Source organism: Melitaea cinxia, chromosome 21 (genome assembly GCF_905220565.1).
Source record: "Melitaea cinxia chromosome 21, ilMelCinx1.1, whole genome shotgun sequence".
Lineage (NCBI taxonomy): Eukaryota > Metazoa > Arthropoda > Insecta > Lepidoptera > Nymphalidae > Melitaea > Melitaea cinxia.
The window spans coordinates 6,187,089-6,201,789 of NC_059414.1; the positions used below are offsets into that span (position 1 = coordinate 6,187,089).

The 14,701-nt window shown below is 36.0% G+C and overlaps 1 protein-coding gene across 1 annotated transcript in view; it reads left to right on the forward strand.

Annotated features, from left to right (window-relative positions):
* The window catches only part of LOC123663866 (semaphorin-5B), a 38,573-nt gene that overhangs the window by 19,295 nt on the left and 4,577 nt on the right, over positions 1–14,701 (forward strand). The window contains exons 4-17 of the mRNA XM_045598511.1: positions 1,443–1,597; positions 2,521–2,680; positions 3,062–3,261; positions 4,191–4,352; positions 4,702–4,999; positions 5,362–5,572; positions 7,326–7,481; positions 8,405–8,608; positions 9,045–9,284; positions 9,447–9,523; positions 10,091–10,307; positions 11,222–11,380; positions 11,748–11,891; positions 13,120–13,242. Of these exons, the coding sequence (XP_045454467.1) occupies positions 1,443–1,597; positions 2,521–2,680; positions 3,062–3,261; positions 4,191–4,352; positions 4,702–4,999; positions 5,362–5,572; positions 7,326–7,481; positions 8,405–8,608; positions 9,045–9,284; positions 9,447–9,523; positions 10,091–10,307; positions 11,222–11,380; positions 11,748–11,891; positions 13,120–13,242 (2,506 nt within the window). The remainder of the gene's footprint in view (positions 1–1,442; positions 1,598–2,520; positions 2,681–3,061; positions 3,262–4,190; positions 4,353–4,701; positions 5,000–5,361; positions 5,573–7,325; positions 7,482–8,404; positions 8,609–9,044; positions 9,285–9,446; positions 9,524–10,090; positions 10,308–11,221; positions 11,381–11,747; positions 11,892–13,119; positions 13,243–14,701) is intronic.

Below are 14,701 nucleotides of genomic sequence, written 5' to 3' on the forward strand. Positions count from 1 at the left end.
AGTTGAAAGATTTTAATGAATCCAATTCTCTTTGTGAAATTAATTAAGAGCTAAGTTTACATTTATATACATTGATTGATGTAATTTAATGGATGTTTTTCTATTTTATTTATAAAATATAGAATGAATGAATGAATTCGATTGATCTCAAAAGACCGCGATTGATATTTTTAATAATTAGTATAAAACAAGGTCGTCGATAATTACTTGGACCTCCTTTCCTTGTCTTAATCACGCCTGACAAATGTTTTGGCATTTCCCACTTAAGTCTTAATCGTAGAACTCGTTTTAAAACATAATCAACTCATTTATCTTTACGCGTTAATAATAAACAACATTTTTAAAATAATTATTGACATATTCTTAATTTATTAAAACTAGAATCGTTCTATATTTTTATTATATGTTTATACATATAATAAAAATATAGAACTTATAAATAAAAAAAAAAATAACTTAACTTAACTTTATAAACTTATAAATATTACACATAATTATTTATGTGTAATATTTATAAGTTCACTGACTCGATCTTAAAATTTGTTTTATTGTTTTTGGTCAAAACCTAACTTTTAGTAATAAATAATAAAGAAAATATGAATAATTACTCAAAGGATAATGTATAAGTGCATTATAGTAGACTATACATACCCCTTTTTTAAAAGCAAGGGAAAGTTCCCTAGATTAATAAAATACGGGCACATTTATGTGCAACCGTGTGCATCACAAGGGCTCTTTTTAAATTCACAAATTATTAATTTTGTTACACTTGATTAAATTATTTTCGTCGCCTTCTGTTTCGTTAGTTCAATAAATAATAAAAATAATAGTTGCATTGTTTCTAAATGGGCGCCCATGCTAGAATGCGTAATTTAAAAAATAATTATAAGGCCCTAAAAAGTAAGGTCAATAGTTCATTTCTTTTTTATACACCTAGGTCGGCAAAAAAGCGTTCGTCTCGCCTGATGGTAAGTGATTACCGGATCTTATGGACGCCTGTAACACAAGAAGCATCGCTATCGCGTTGCCGACCTTACTCCCAATCCTCCCCAGGAGTTCTGATCACCTTACTCACCACAGGAACACAACACTGCTTGAAATCAGTATTATTTAGCTGTGATCTTTTGTAAGGTCGAGGTACTTCCCCAGTCGGGCTGCTCCAGATTTTGAGCAGGATATTTCCTTCTGTGGTCTACCTCAGTTATAGTTAATAACGGTTATATTAAAAATATATATTTAAAATTATAAACAAAAGGAAAAATTGTATGCGTGAACACACACAAACAACTTTTCTTTTTTACCCTCATTTTGTTCTTGAGATATACTCCAATTTGTAAATTTATTTAACAGTTAAATCTTAGTTATCAAGACACGCTTAGTAGGCTTTAAAACATCACGCTATAGCCTATAAGAGCAACATATAATAATTTTATTATTTACAGATTGAATCGTTGAGCATGGTGTCGGAATGGGTTTCGGGCGTTGCAAATTGTCCATACAACCCTAATTCCAACGTGACCGCTATATTTGCTAGCAGTGGCGAGTACTACGCTGGAACACCGACAGATTTTACTAGCTCCGATACTGCTATTTTCAGGTAAATGTTACAAAAGAATATTAACGATAATAATAGTTCTATTGTTATTAATTATTACAACAATACAATAATGACAATTGTTGTTCTGTAGTTTCTTAAAATTACAAATGATATTAGAAATCTACCCAGAATAGGTTTGGTAGGTCCATTACTTCGTATTATAGTTATGTATGTAGTTAGTATTAGTACTCACCAAGAGTTGGTCTTAGTTGTATTCTGACATTTACTAGTGGATAATCAGTTATTAAATAACTATACTAGTGATGGAAGTAGTTGTGTAAAGTAATAGTATCAATACTAATGGCAGGACGTACGAACTAGAGACCAACTTCACCCACCTGCTTAATGGATGAAAATTATTTTATATTTATTTTAGTTTATTAGAAAAATAATCGCGATAAGGTTCCTGAAAAATCCGGACCAGGCTATATTTAATTCAAAATTGAAAAATTCATCTTTACTACGTACTTACGAGCTCAAGTTCAAACGTTGGGCTGTCATTATTTTTCTGGTATAACTACTGGGTGGCACATATAAACAGGTATATTAATATATACGATGACGACGCGTTGGCGCAGCGGTAATAGCATTGGCTGTTGCGCTGGCGGTCGCGGTTTCGATTCCAGCTCACGACAAACATTTGTATCGACCACATAGATGCTAGTCGTGGTCTGGGCGTTGTGTTTGTGTATTGTGTGTTTCCGGACCCCCAACACAGGAGAAAATCCTACTGGGGGATTAATATATTGTTGTTTGGTCTTATGTTTGTTCGTCAAAAACCTTTACTAAAGAGATGAAACTAATAAAGCTTAATTAAGTAGGCGGTTGCCTTATTAATTTTTAATGGTAAAAATTGGTAGGTAATTACCAATTATTTGAGTTATTGTTACATAGCTAATTTATACCATTTTCTTCAACTTTAGAAGCAAAGGAGGTTCAACGCGAGAGTCAGGTATGCTTCGAACGACGCAGTACGACCTCAATTGGCTTAACGAACCACAATTCGTGGGTAGTTTCGAAGACGATTATTTTGTGTATTTCGTCTTTAGAGAGGTCGCTGTCGAATACTTAAACTGTGGAAAGGTGAGATTATAAGCTTTAAACTTCTCTAATACGCCCTGCATAAACGATCAAACAATTTGTCAAAATCGTTTGTGAAAACAAAAATGTTAGTTTTATTTAACGCGTGTTTGCTAGATTTCAATGCAAATTTTGCCCAAGGCACGTTTCTGTCCAATATTTAAGACTTTACCCAAAAAAGTGGAAAACTCTTAAAGAATTAACAGAAACGTTGGTCTCGGTTTGATAAAAAAAAAAAATACAATGTTTGACAAATATGTTAAAATAGACAAATTTTAGTGGAGGCTTTAAGATGTGCAAGATTGTTGCGCTTTAACAAAACACTTAAAATATTCTTTTCTTTGACTATTTCCAGTTAAATAATATCAAATATAATTATTTCAGATTATATATTCACGTATCGCTCGCGTTTGTAAAAACGATTCTGGTGGTCATTTGGTAATGAAAGAAAACTGGAGTACATTCCTAAAAGCTAGGCTGAAATGTGCTATACCGGGAGAAGTGCCATTTTATTATGACGAAGTTCAAAGTGTGGAATATTTGGCACAGGAGAAGATTCTCGTCGCTATTTTTACAACACCTGCGTAAGTTTTTCTGGAACCTTCAGGTTACCATATATAACATGACTTTATTAAACCATTATTACCATAGAGATAGGGCATAGTAGGTAATAATTAGCCAAAATTTAGATCAGCTAAGTACATCTTTAGTGTACGATCGTTACTCATAGTAGGGAATATATCCGCCAACCCGCATTAGAGCAGCGTAATGGATTAAGCTCTGATCCTTCTCCTACATGGGGAAAGAGGCCTATGCCCAGTAGTGGGATATTACAGGCTGAAGCGATTAGCACTTAATGACAAGTAATCATCGTTGTCTATTCATAGCGACGTGTCGTATTTCATACAACTCTTCTACTGAGGTAGGGCACAGCAGTAAACATTGTGCTCAAAATCTGAAGCTGCCTGACTGGGGAAGTACCTCGAACTAAGAGAAAATCGTAGCTAAATAATACTGTTTTCAAGCAGTGTTGTGTTCCTATGGTGAACTAGGTGGCCAGAGTCCTGGTGGGGATCAGGGGTAGGGTAGGCAAGGCTCGTGCGACGCTTCTGGTTTTGTAGGCATCTATGAGATCCTGTGGCCTTATGCTTGTTTGCCACCCTTAGGGTATAAATAAAATATAAAATAAAGATATAAATAATTATCTAAATAACAATAAGTATTTCTACAATTATTGTTGGAGCAGTGTTCTACATGACATGACAAATATTTGTAAAGTTACATATGTTTTTCATGGTCTGTTTGTCAACCCCATCACAGGACACATATCCTACTGGGGCAGTTGACTGTGAAACATTTATTTGTTTATCAGTTTTTATTATATAACCTGTTACTATAATAAGTAATGAGTGTAAAGCGATTAAAAAAACCAAATCTTTCTAGTAGTGTAAAAAAGTTCATCAAGGGTCCAGGAGGATTTTCATGTTTTTTTTTTTTTTTTTTTTTTTTACAGTAACAGCATAGCAGGTAGCGCTGTGTGTATCTATAACATGTCGGACATACACCTAGCTTTTGAAGGCCCTTACAAGGTACAAGAATCTCCGATGTCGACATGGGAACCACGGAATCCTTCGCGACAAGCAAGGGAACATTTCCGTTGCAATCCAGACACTAGGTTAGTGTTTAATCTATACAAATATCAAGTTTTTTCTCTCTCTAAAGGTTTTAAATTATTTTTAATATTAATTAAAAGCTGCCGATCGATAACAGTCTAGTGTGTATTTGGTTCAAATCAAATAATTTATTTATTTATTGTACACACTTCAGAGTAATATGACTGCGATCAGAACATTGTGATAGTAATAATGCCCATTTAATAAATTTTTATTTCTATATTAAATATAAAAATAATAACTTGTTCATTGCGTTGAGATGCTTCATAGCTTACTTTTCTCAATTCACACGTACAAATATATTAAAATTGTAATATGTTTAGATTCCTAATAACAATTAAATATTTTTAGACCTCATCAGTCTATCGAGTACCACAAATACCACCTAATGTATGAATCAATACAACCTATTTCCGGCGAGCCGCTTTACAAAGCGACCTTAGAAAGGTTCACACACGTGACCGTTGATGTTGCCAACACGAAAAATGTTGCCAAACAACTAGTTGTGTTTGTGGCAAAACAGAACAATGATATTTTGAAGCTGGCAATCTTACCGAAGTATGAGGGCGCTTGTGTGATTGAAATTTGGAAATTAAAGGACAGTAAGGGAGGATATGACATATTGACGATGCAGTTTGTTAAAGATACGGTAAGTTATACAACTGTTATATACTAAGTATTGATTCGAATCATTTAAATCTTTCAATAATATAATTATTAAGAAATTAAAATAGAACGTGATTTGATTTCAAACTTTAATATGACGATATTAAATTAACTTTTTAATTTTATGGGCAATGTAAATGTGTCGCAGTTGACACATTTGTATTGGTCACACACTCACACAGATGTTTGTTGTGGTTTGGGCGTTGGTGCATGTGTATTGTGTTTGTTTATTGTGTGTTTTTCTGCACCAACCCGACAGAAGTAAATCCTAGTGGGGTCGTTGAGTGTGTGGCGTTTATTTATTTATTTATTATATGATACTGTAATTCATATTTTCGTCAACAGATGTCGTTGTATATAGGAAGCAATGAAGGAGTCCTACGTATATCTAGCGAGCGGTGTTCCCGTTATAAGACCAGGTCTAGTTGTGTGGGCGCCGCTGACCCTCACTGTGGTTGGGACGACGCAAGGGAACTTTGTGTACGAGCCTCTGCTCATTTACATGAATCGTATTTCTCACAGGCTACTAGTAGCTGTCCATCTGTTAATACACCCGGTGAGTTTAAACTACTTAATGCATTGAGTAATCTTCTTCTATAAGGAGAAAGAGGCCTATGTCTAGCAGTGGGATGTTACAAGCTGAATCTATCACTGCATATTGGGTATGAGATATGTATTAAATAGGATTTTTATTTATAATTTGTTATAAAAATGTTGTTTTGAAGTTAATGTCGTGGTTGAAAATGTTGTTAATGACTGGGTTGTACCTCAAGTTGCACAAGCCAACAACGAAAACGAAATTGAAACACATATACTTACGCTAGGTTTCATTAATTGTATGCCAATTTAATAACAATTAAACAATAGAAGTAATAATGTATATGTATAAAAAATTTGAAAATGAAATAAAAATGTGACATTTTTATTTTGACTAGATATATTAGTCAGTCAGGCAGTTAAGCCTCTTGCACTCCATTGTTGAACATAAGCCTCCCCAAGTTCGCGCCAGACGTCCCGGTTTTCCGCAACCTTTATCCAGCTTACACCGGCAATATTACGTATATCGTCGGTCAATCAAACTTAAATGAGAGTACCTGGGTGACCGAACTAAGCTCGGTATTTTTAGTAAATCGTGTTTTTTGGAAATCATATATAAAATTACATATTGATAAAATATGAATAATATTTTCCGATTTTACTGACATAGTATGAAGTAGTTATTTAAATAAAAAATCATGAGTGCAATTAGAAAAAAAGGAAAAATATAATCAATATGACACGGAGACACGGAAATTTGGATCGTGCTCATCTCGGTCGATCGCGGTCGGCTAATTTCCCACTTGAACTATTACAACTTTATTAAAGATTGCGAAATTTACCTTCGTATTCTAACGATATTGTAGCCCTTTTAAAACGACATTTAAAAAGAAATCCTAGCTATATTTATTTACCTTACCCGAAATCCCCTGTATACTAAATTTCATGAAAATCGTTGGAGCCGTTTCCGAGATTCAGATTCTATATATATACACAAGAATTGCTCGTTTAATAGTATAAGATTAAACTAAACACTTATTCTTTACATTTAATTATACATCATTTTTTTACAATAGTAGTAATAATATAATATAGTGGCCGCCCAGTGGTCGAATTTCGACCATAATTAATTTAAATTATAAGTTTGAACATTAATATGGTTCTGTTGTCAAAAACTGTACTTCTATAATAATAAACAAAAAAGAATACAATGCGTGTGTGTCAAATACAGGGTGGTGTGTGTAATATTATTTTATTGGTTTAATGTACTTTCTATGCATTTTTTTATTATTATTATTACAGCCTATACAGTCCACTGCTGGAGATAGGCCTCCACAAGTTTACGCCAAAAATAACGTGAACTCATGTGTTTTGCCCATAGTTACCACGCTGGGCAGGCGGGTCGGTGACCGTAGTAGCATTATCGCACCGAAGACGCTGCTGCCCGTTTTCGGCCTGTGTGTTTCAAAGCCAGCAGTAGGATGGTTATCCCGCCGTCGGTCGGCTTCTTAAGTTCCAAGATGGTTGTGGAACCTTGTTATCCCTTATTCGCCTCTTACGACACCCACGGGAAGAGAGGGGGTGGCTAAATTCTTTAGTGCCGTAGCCACACAGCACTTTCTATGCATAATTAAAAAAAATATTAGCATTCTGCATTCCTCTATACAAACTATAAGCGTGCAAAATTTTATATTCCTCCGTCCGCGCAATTTTCGTAACAAGGGGTATGAAGTTCTCGCTTCGAGTATTATATCATAGATGTACTATTCCAGTGGACGGCGGCTGGTCGTCGTGGTCGCCGTGGGAGCCGTGCGAGCAACACACGGCGCCGCGCGGCGCCTACGCGGACGACAGGCCCGACACGTGCGCCTGCCGCACGCGCCGCTGCGACAACCCGCGCGCCGCCGCCGGCGGGCAGCCCTGCCGAGGTAGGCCCACTGGCGCTACTTAAAACATCCTGCTCAACACTTGGAGCGGCACGACTGGGAATGTATCCCGACCTTACAGAAGATCACAGCTAAATAATCTAATATATAAAATTCTCGTGTCACAGTTTTCGTTGCCATACTCCTCCGAAACGGCTTGACCGATTTTGATGAAATTTTTTGTGCTTATCCGGTATCTATGAGAATCGGCCAACATCTATATATATTTTCATCCCCCTAAATGTTAGGGGTAGTCCACTACTAAATTTTTATTTTTTATTTTTTAGACAAAATTTTTAATTTCTATTTTTTTATGATACAACATTAAAAAATACATACAACCCTAAATTTTCACCCTTCTACCATCAACCCCTATTTCTTAATAGCGTTTAGCGGCAAGACAACGTTTGCCGGGTCAGCTAGTAATAATAATAATAATGATTTATTTTCCATCACATCAGTCATGTTGATACAATAAAACCTTATCTTTTTAATGATATAACTGATAATAAAAAATAAAATAAAGTAAACTGCTTTCAGGCAGTGTTGAGTTCCTGTGGTAAGGTGAACAGAGCTCCTAGGGGGGATTGGGGGTAGGGTCGGCAACGCTTAAATACGCACACTTAAATACGCTTCATTAGGGATAACTCAAAACTAATTTAAATGTGAACTAACTCAAAACTAATTTAAATGTGTGAAATAATTTTAATGGTACACTTAGTAAAAAGTTATGTAGTAAAAAGTAACGATGATAACACTAAAAAAAAAAAAAATACAGTCAAATAGAGAATGTTTCAAGCCTTTGAAGTCGGTTGAAAATTTAATTTGATAAGTTTACTTTAATAGCTCAAATAAAAAAACAATAAGAATACAAACTAAATACATTATTAACTTGTTCTAAAAATATATATATTTTTTAATTACAGGAGCAAGTATAGCAGTAACAAATTGTACTATCCACGGCGGTTGGTCAGCTTGGTCGGCTTGGTCGGAGTGCTCCGCTTCCTGCGGTATCGCGGTGAAGTCCCGCCGACGCTCCTGTACTTCCCCGGAACCACGTTTCGGCGGTCGAGTGTGCGTTGGACTCGATGTTCAAGACATGTATTGCGCTAATCTACCGCCATGCCCTGGTTAGTATTTAGAAACATTATAAAAAACGTCCCGTCTGTTCTCCTGCAATCGGGTTCATCAATCATCAATTTATGGACCTGATTTTTAGAAGATTTCAGAATTAAATGTCGATAATTTGTCGCTTAATAACGTTTTTTATAGCTTTTTTGAATCGCTTAAGTATATCTTACTTTATTAGCTAATAATTTCTTAGACATCAACGTAATACTAATTGGTGCGATATTTGCCTAATTAAAAAAAAAAAAAAAAAAACTGATGACATTTTCAAAATAGGACTTCTATTTTTTTTACAACATTACTGTTCTGACAAATATATTATCGACTATCTAACTCATATTGTTTTTTCATAAATACCCTCCTTGTCGTCTTGTGTGTAGTAAGTAAGCACACCTGCCATGTCAGCGGTACTAAAGAAAATACGTTTATTTTCTCTAGATCCAGCATTAGCACCTGTAGATGGGTCGTGGTCACCATGGGGCCCGTGGTCCCCCTGCACTGGTACTGGATGTGGCCCCGCCGCAGGGTCAAGGGAGAGGCGACGAATGTGTGACAAGCCTGCCCCTCAACACGGAGGCGCCGACTGCGAGGGGCCTCGCACTGAAAGACAAACTTGCGACCTGAAGCCTTGCGAACTACGGAAGGCTACTGCTTGGACACCCTGGGTTCAGATACCTAGTAAGTAACATTATGTGAAACCTTATGATTATGATTACATCCTCTGTTTGAAGTATTGTTGTTGGTAGTATTTTTACTCTATTGATAGTGTTGATTTAATAAAATTTAAGATTTTTGTATACTTATCATATTTTATGTGTTAAACTAAGTATAATCTTTTAGGTAATACATCTGATGGAAGTTATACTGAAAAAAGATTCAAGTTCTTGTGCAAGGCGCCGACGCCAGAACAAATAAGGGTAAGCTAAATTTTATTGTTAAAATTGGAACAGATGTGGCTGAATATATTTGCTATCTTAATAGTTTCTTTAAGTCGAAATAATCGATGGTGATCACTTGATCTTAAGTATACGATTGGCACTGAATGACAAGTAATCATAATTAGACATACATAAATAATTAGACATATATAATACAAACATATTCATGGTGACGTGCCGTACTTAATACAACTCTTCTGCTGAGGTAGGGCACAGCAGGAAAACATCCTGATCAAAATCTGGAGCAGCCTGATTGGGGAAGTACCTCGACTTTACAGACGATAACAGCTAAAAAATATTGCTTTCAAGAAATGCTGTTTTCCTGTGGTGAGTAAGGTGACCAGGGCTCCTGGGGTGGGGATTGGGGTTAGGATCGGCAACGCACTTCCGCTGATAGATTGATTAAATGGAACATCTTTGTGTACCTATATTAGCAATAAAGAGAATTAGAATTAGATGTTTTTTTCTGCTTATTTACCAGGTGAGCTATATGCTTGCCAATTAAGTTGTATAACAAAGCAGTATAATATAGTATGATGATTACAGCTGTCGCTGGCACGCGAGGAGGAGCGGTACTGCACCGCTCGAGGCACGTGCAGCAGTAGCCCGCCCGAGGACGGGGCGTGGGAGGAGTGGGGCGCGTGGGGCGCGTGCTCGGCGGCGTGCGGGGGCGGCCAGCAGAGCCGCGCGCGCCGCTGCCGCGCCCCGCCCTGCGCCGGCGCCGCGGGCATGCTGCGCGCCTGCAACACGCACGCCTGCGTCGGTGAGTGCGGCGCGAGACGTGTGATAGATAAATAAATAATAATAAATAAATAAATAAATATTTACACAATACACACACGGACGTCTGTTCCTAAAGTAAGCAACTTAATGCTTGTGTTATAGGTTACAGCCGACGGGTATATAGCTACATTTTTTTCGATAAACATACTTATAAATAATACATATATGAATATATAAATAAATATTTATATTACACCCAGACTCGGGGTGGGAATCGAACCCACAACCCTCGGAGCAGAAAGCAGGTCACTACAAACTGCGCCAACGGGCTAGTCAGAGAGAGTAGATAGATAGTAGTAGATAGATAGATAGATACTCTTTATTGTACACAACAACGATCAACACATTAACATATTACAAATAAAAAAAAACAGTGTACAAAGGCGGTCTTATCGCTAGAGTAGCGATCTCTTCCAGACAACCTTTAGGCATATAGGACACAGCGTAGTGAAAAAGCGGTAGGGAAGTGTACACAGAGAAGTGATAATTAGTGTCACCTAGAACAATATTAACTATCGAGTACAGTGTGGAGGGGGATGTGAGGGACGAATGAGCTGCGTGCTCACAACACGCGTACACTAGTATGGCCGCTACCATCACTGCGTAGAAGCTGCTGATCGAGTGTTGTTTTGTCGCAATTTATTTCGTGCTCAATAAATCGTAAGAAGTATTAATAATATTTATATGCTATAATTAATTAATTAAATCGAATATAATTTAATTTGTAAAATGACGATTCAAAAGTGCTCTTAAAGTCTGAAAGTTTTGATTTTGGTTACACGATAGGCAATGTGAAATTCGAAGAATAAGATCTTCTGACCAGTTCGTTGTCAAGTTTATTTTACTAACACGTTTTATTGGCAAACTTATACTGTAAATTTTTATTTTGTTTAGGTGAATGGTCATGTTGGAGCGATTGGAGTGAATGTAATGGAGGCTGCGAAAATGGTGCCACTGGGCACCGAACTCGCACTCGAATGTGTCTCTCTCCTGAGGGCTGTGCAGATGCAGGCGCTGCTTTAGAAAGGCGAATCTGCGTTAACAATTGTGCAGGTGGGGATAAATGAAAACTGTTTAAAAATAATTTTCACACCCCAAATTTATTGTTTGAAAACTGCCTAGAAATAATTTTCACAATCTAAATTTAGTGTTTGATAACTCCAGTAATAAGTTTTATCAGTTTTTTGAAGTGTCTGTTTTGAGTTATGACGCCCGACTTTCCTTAAAAGGGACTGCCAATAACATACGTCACGTAAATTTTTACTATTTTTATCCCTACTTTCTCCTTTGAAAAAGATATATGAAATATCAAGATATGAAAAACATTAAAAAAAATGAATAAGACGCCAATGTAACATTTTCTTATACTCTTTCTCGTATAGTAGTGAACGTATATTATGAACACTTGTTCCCTGTACAGAGAGTGAGGCGGGCTGGGGCGCGTGGGGCGCGTGGGGCGCGTGCGCGGGCGGCGAGCGCGTGCGGCGGCGCGGCTGCGAGGCGGGCGCGTGCGTGGGCGCGCAGCTGCAGGTCGCCAGCTGCGGCGAGCGCGACGTGGACAACGGTGAGGGCTGCGGGTGTAGGGGGGGCTGGGGCGGGGGCGCGTGCGCGGGCGGCGAGCGCGTGCGGCGGCGCGGCTGCGAGGCGGGCGCGTGCGTGGGCGCGCAGCTGCAGGTCGCCAGCTGCGGCGAGCGCGACGTGGACAACGGTGAGGGCTGCGGGTGTCGGGCGGGTGGGGCGGGGGCGCGTGCGCGGGCGGCGAGCGCGTGCGGCGGCGCGGCTGCGAGGCGGGCATTGTTAGACGTACAGAAGTTGTAAACTTTGTTCAGCTATATGTAAAACTAACAACGGGGTTGAAATTGTCATGGTAATAAACTACATTTCACCAAATATGAAAACTGACAATGTAAAACATTTTATCCATCGAACACTGAAAGAATATACTGAAGAGGTTTCTGAATAGTTGGTGAAATTTTCCATCAGCTTCCGATGATTTTGTCTGGTGACTTTAACGTCAATTTCGCAGATGAAAAATCAGAACCACTAAAAACATTTCTTTTAGAAAAATTTAACTTAAGTATTAACAACAATCCAAAAGAAACGACAACGAGATATGGTACTACTATCGATATTGTTTTTTCAAGATATTTGCACAAAATAGAATCGCAAGCATAAATATCTTATTTTATATAGTATACACATATAGTTACCACAAGCCAATAATAGTTTCAGTAATAGAATTTATTAATGAGAAATTGATTGTTAAAATTACCTATATTATACTAAAGTTTTTTTAAATTATTTATGTAATTTTATACTGTCGACAAAAATCAATAAAGACATACTTTTTTATTTCACTTAAAAGTTTGAATTATTATTATTTTTTGTTTGATTTATTTTATTTTACGGTATTTGTTATTTTCTTAAATACTAAATTTTATAACTACTTTAATGTACTTAATTAAAAACCAATCAACAAAAAAATAAAATAAAATAAATCAAGAACTAGAAAATATATATAAAAATAAACAGCTTTTATTTTTCAAATTGTGTTGCAACTATACTATCTGAAGGAACTTCGTTCCTACCTGGTGTCCCGTGACGCCACATAATTTTTTATACATTTTTTTATTTATTTCAAAAAAGTTACTACTAGCTGTTGCAGTAAATACAAATTTTTAGTATATCAACTTTCTCGCCTTTTTTGGGGTAATCTTTTATAGATTTTAATGTATATTGTAAATAAAATTAAAATTAAAAGAAGTGTTCATTAATGAATATTTTGTCTACAGAGTTATATGCGATGCCAGCATATAGTCAAAATGTGGAGATGGCGTCCTTCGTAACTATGTCCAACAACGAATCACTAAGCCTCGGGAGTATCATAGGCTGTGTGGTCGCTGCTTTTGCTATGGGTAAGTTGCCGTTTCAATTTTGTTCACCTTATTAAATAGTAGTTTTACTGTTACATAACTACATATATTGGAAAGCTGAAGTTTTTAATCAGGGGTTCCAAAACTTATTTTGTCTACTTTGAGAATAAATTATTTTATAGTGCCCTCAATTTTTGACCAACTTAAAAACCACTATTTAACTTCAAATTAAATTAATTAAGCGAGCTATAGTAACGGACATTAAAAATTAATTCTAAACGAGGCTTTTACTATAACCCTCAAAAGTTAACTTGAGACCTGAGCGCAGTAGGTAGTGTAGTACACAGCGGCGCTCAGGTCTCAAGTTAATTCTTACGGGCTACACTGCCAATGAGAATGATTATTGAAACGCAACTTCATAGTATTTAGACAGAGTATCTTTTATACAAAATAAAACAAACATAATCAATTCTAATGTAAAAAGTAATGTGAAGGATGATTTAAATCACCCTCTAAACCTCTACACAACGCCAACATTTTTTTCTGGGTCCCTTTGTGCCTGCAGCGCCTACAAGTGGGCGTCATCGACCACTTTGGAAAAGGCTGCTTTAAATGATCATAAATTTGTATCACATTTTGGAATAATTCAAAAACGACTTGTTCCATATAATAGTTATTAAAATAATTTGAAGAATATAAACAAAACTAACCATATTTGTCTAATCGTTCTAGTTTTATTTGAATAAAATAAAGTAAATCTTTAAATGTTGTATTTTATTAATGTTATATTTAGTATTAGAAAACCATGGTATAACTCCATCTAAACGATTAATAGAATTATATTGTGACATTCTTATTCAACTTACTTCTACAATACTTCGCTAGATGGCGTTAATAGTATATTACTTAAAATATTATTGAACTAATGTAATAAAAATGCAAATAATATTATAATAAATTGTTTTTACATAACAATCTAAAATAAACATTAAAATTTAAGTGTTGCCCATTTAAATATAACATAAATGTATTAAGATTTAATTTATAAAGAGAAGTTTATGGAAAATCTTTACATCACGCTATGTAAAATTTTTCATATTGCAAGTATATAAGGCAGAGTGGTTTAATCTTAAGTGCATTTGTTGATAAGAGAGTACGTGCTCCCCTTTCTAAGGCTCGAATGCATAGCGAAAGCGAAGTTTTCACTAACTTCGCTACGATTTTTGTTTTATTAAGTGTTATATTGTTTTCTTATATATTCTAAATATCTACTCAAGAACCAAATTATTATAATAGTAATAATTGTATGTGTCATAATTAGTGTTTATTTAAAAATTTACCAACATTGTAATGTTAAAATAAATAAAATAAATTGTTTAATTAAATAAAATATATATTCTGAATAAATCAGATTTGCGGATTAAAAATTACTCGTGGGCTAGTACAGCAATTTACGCGGTTTTACTTTCGTTAATTTTAATGAATACTATTCATTGTTGTC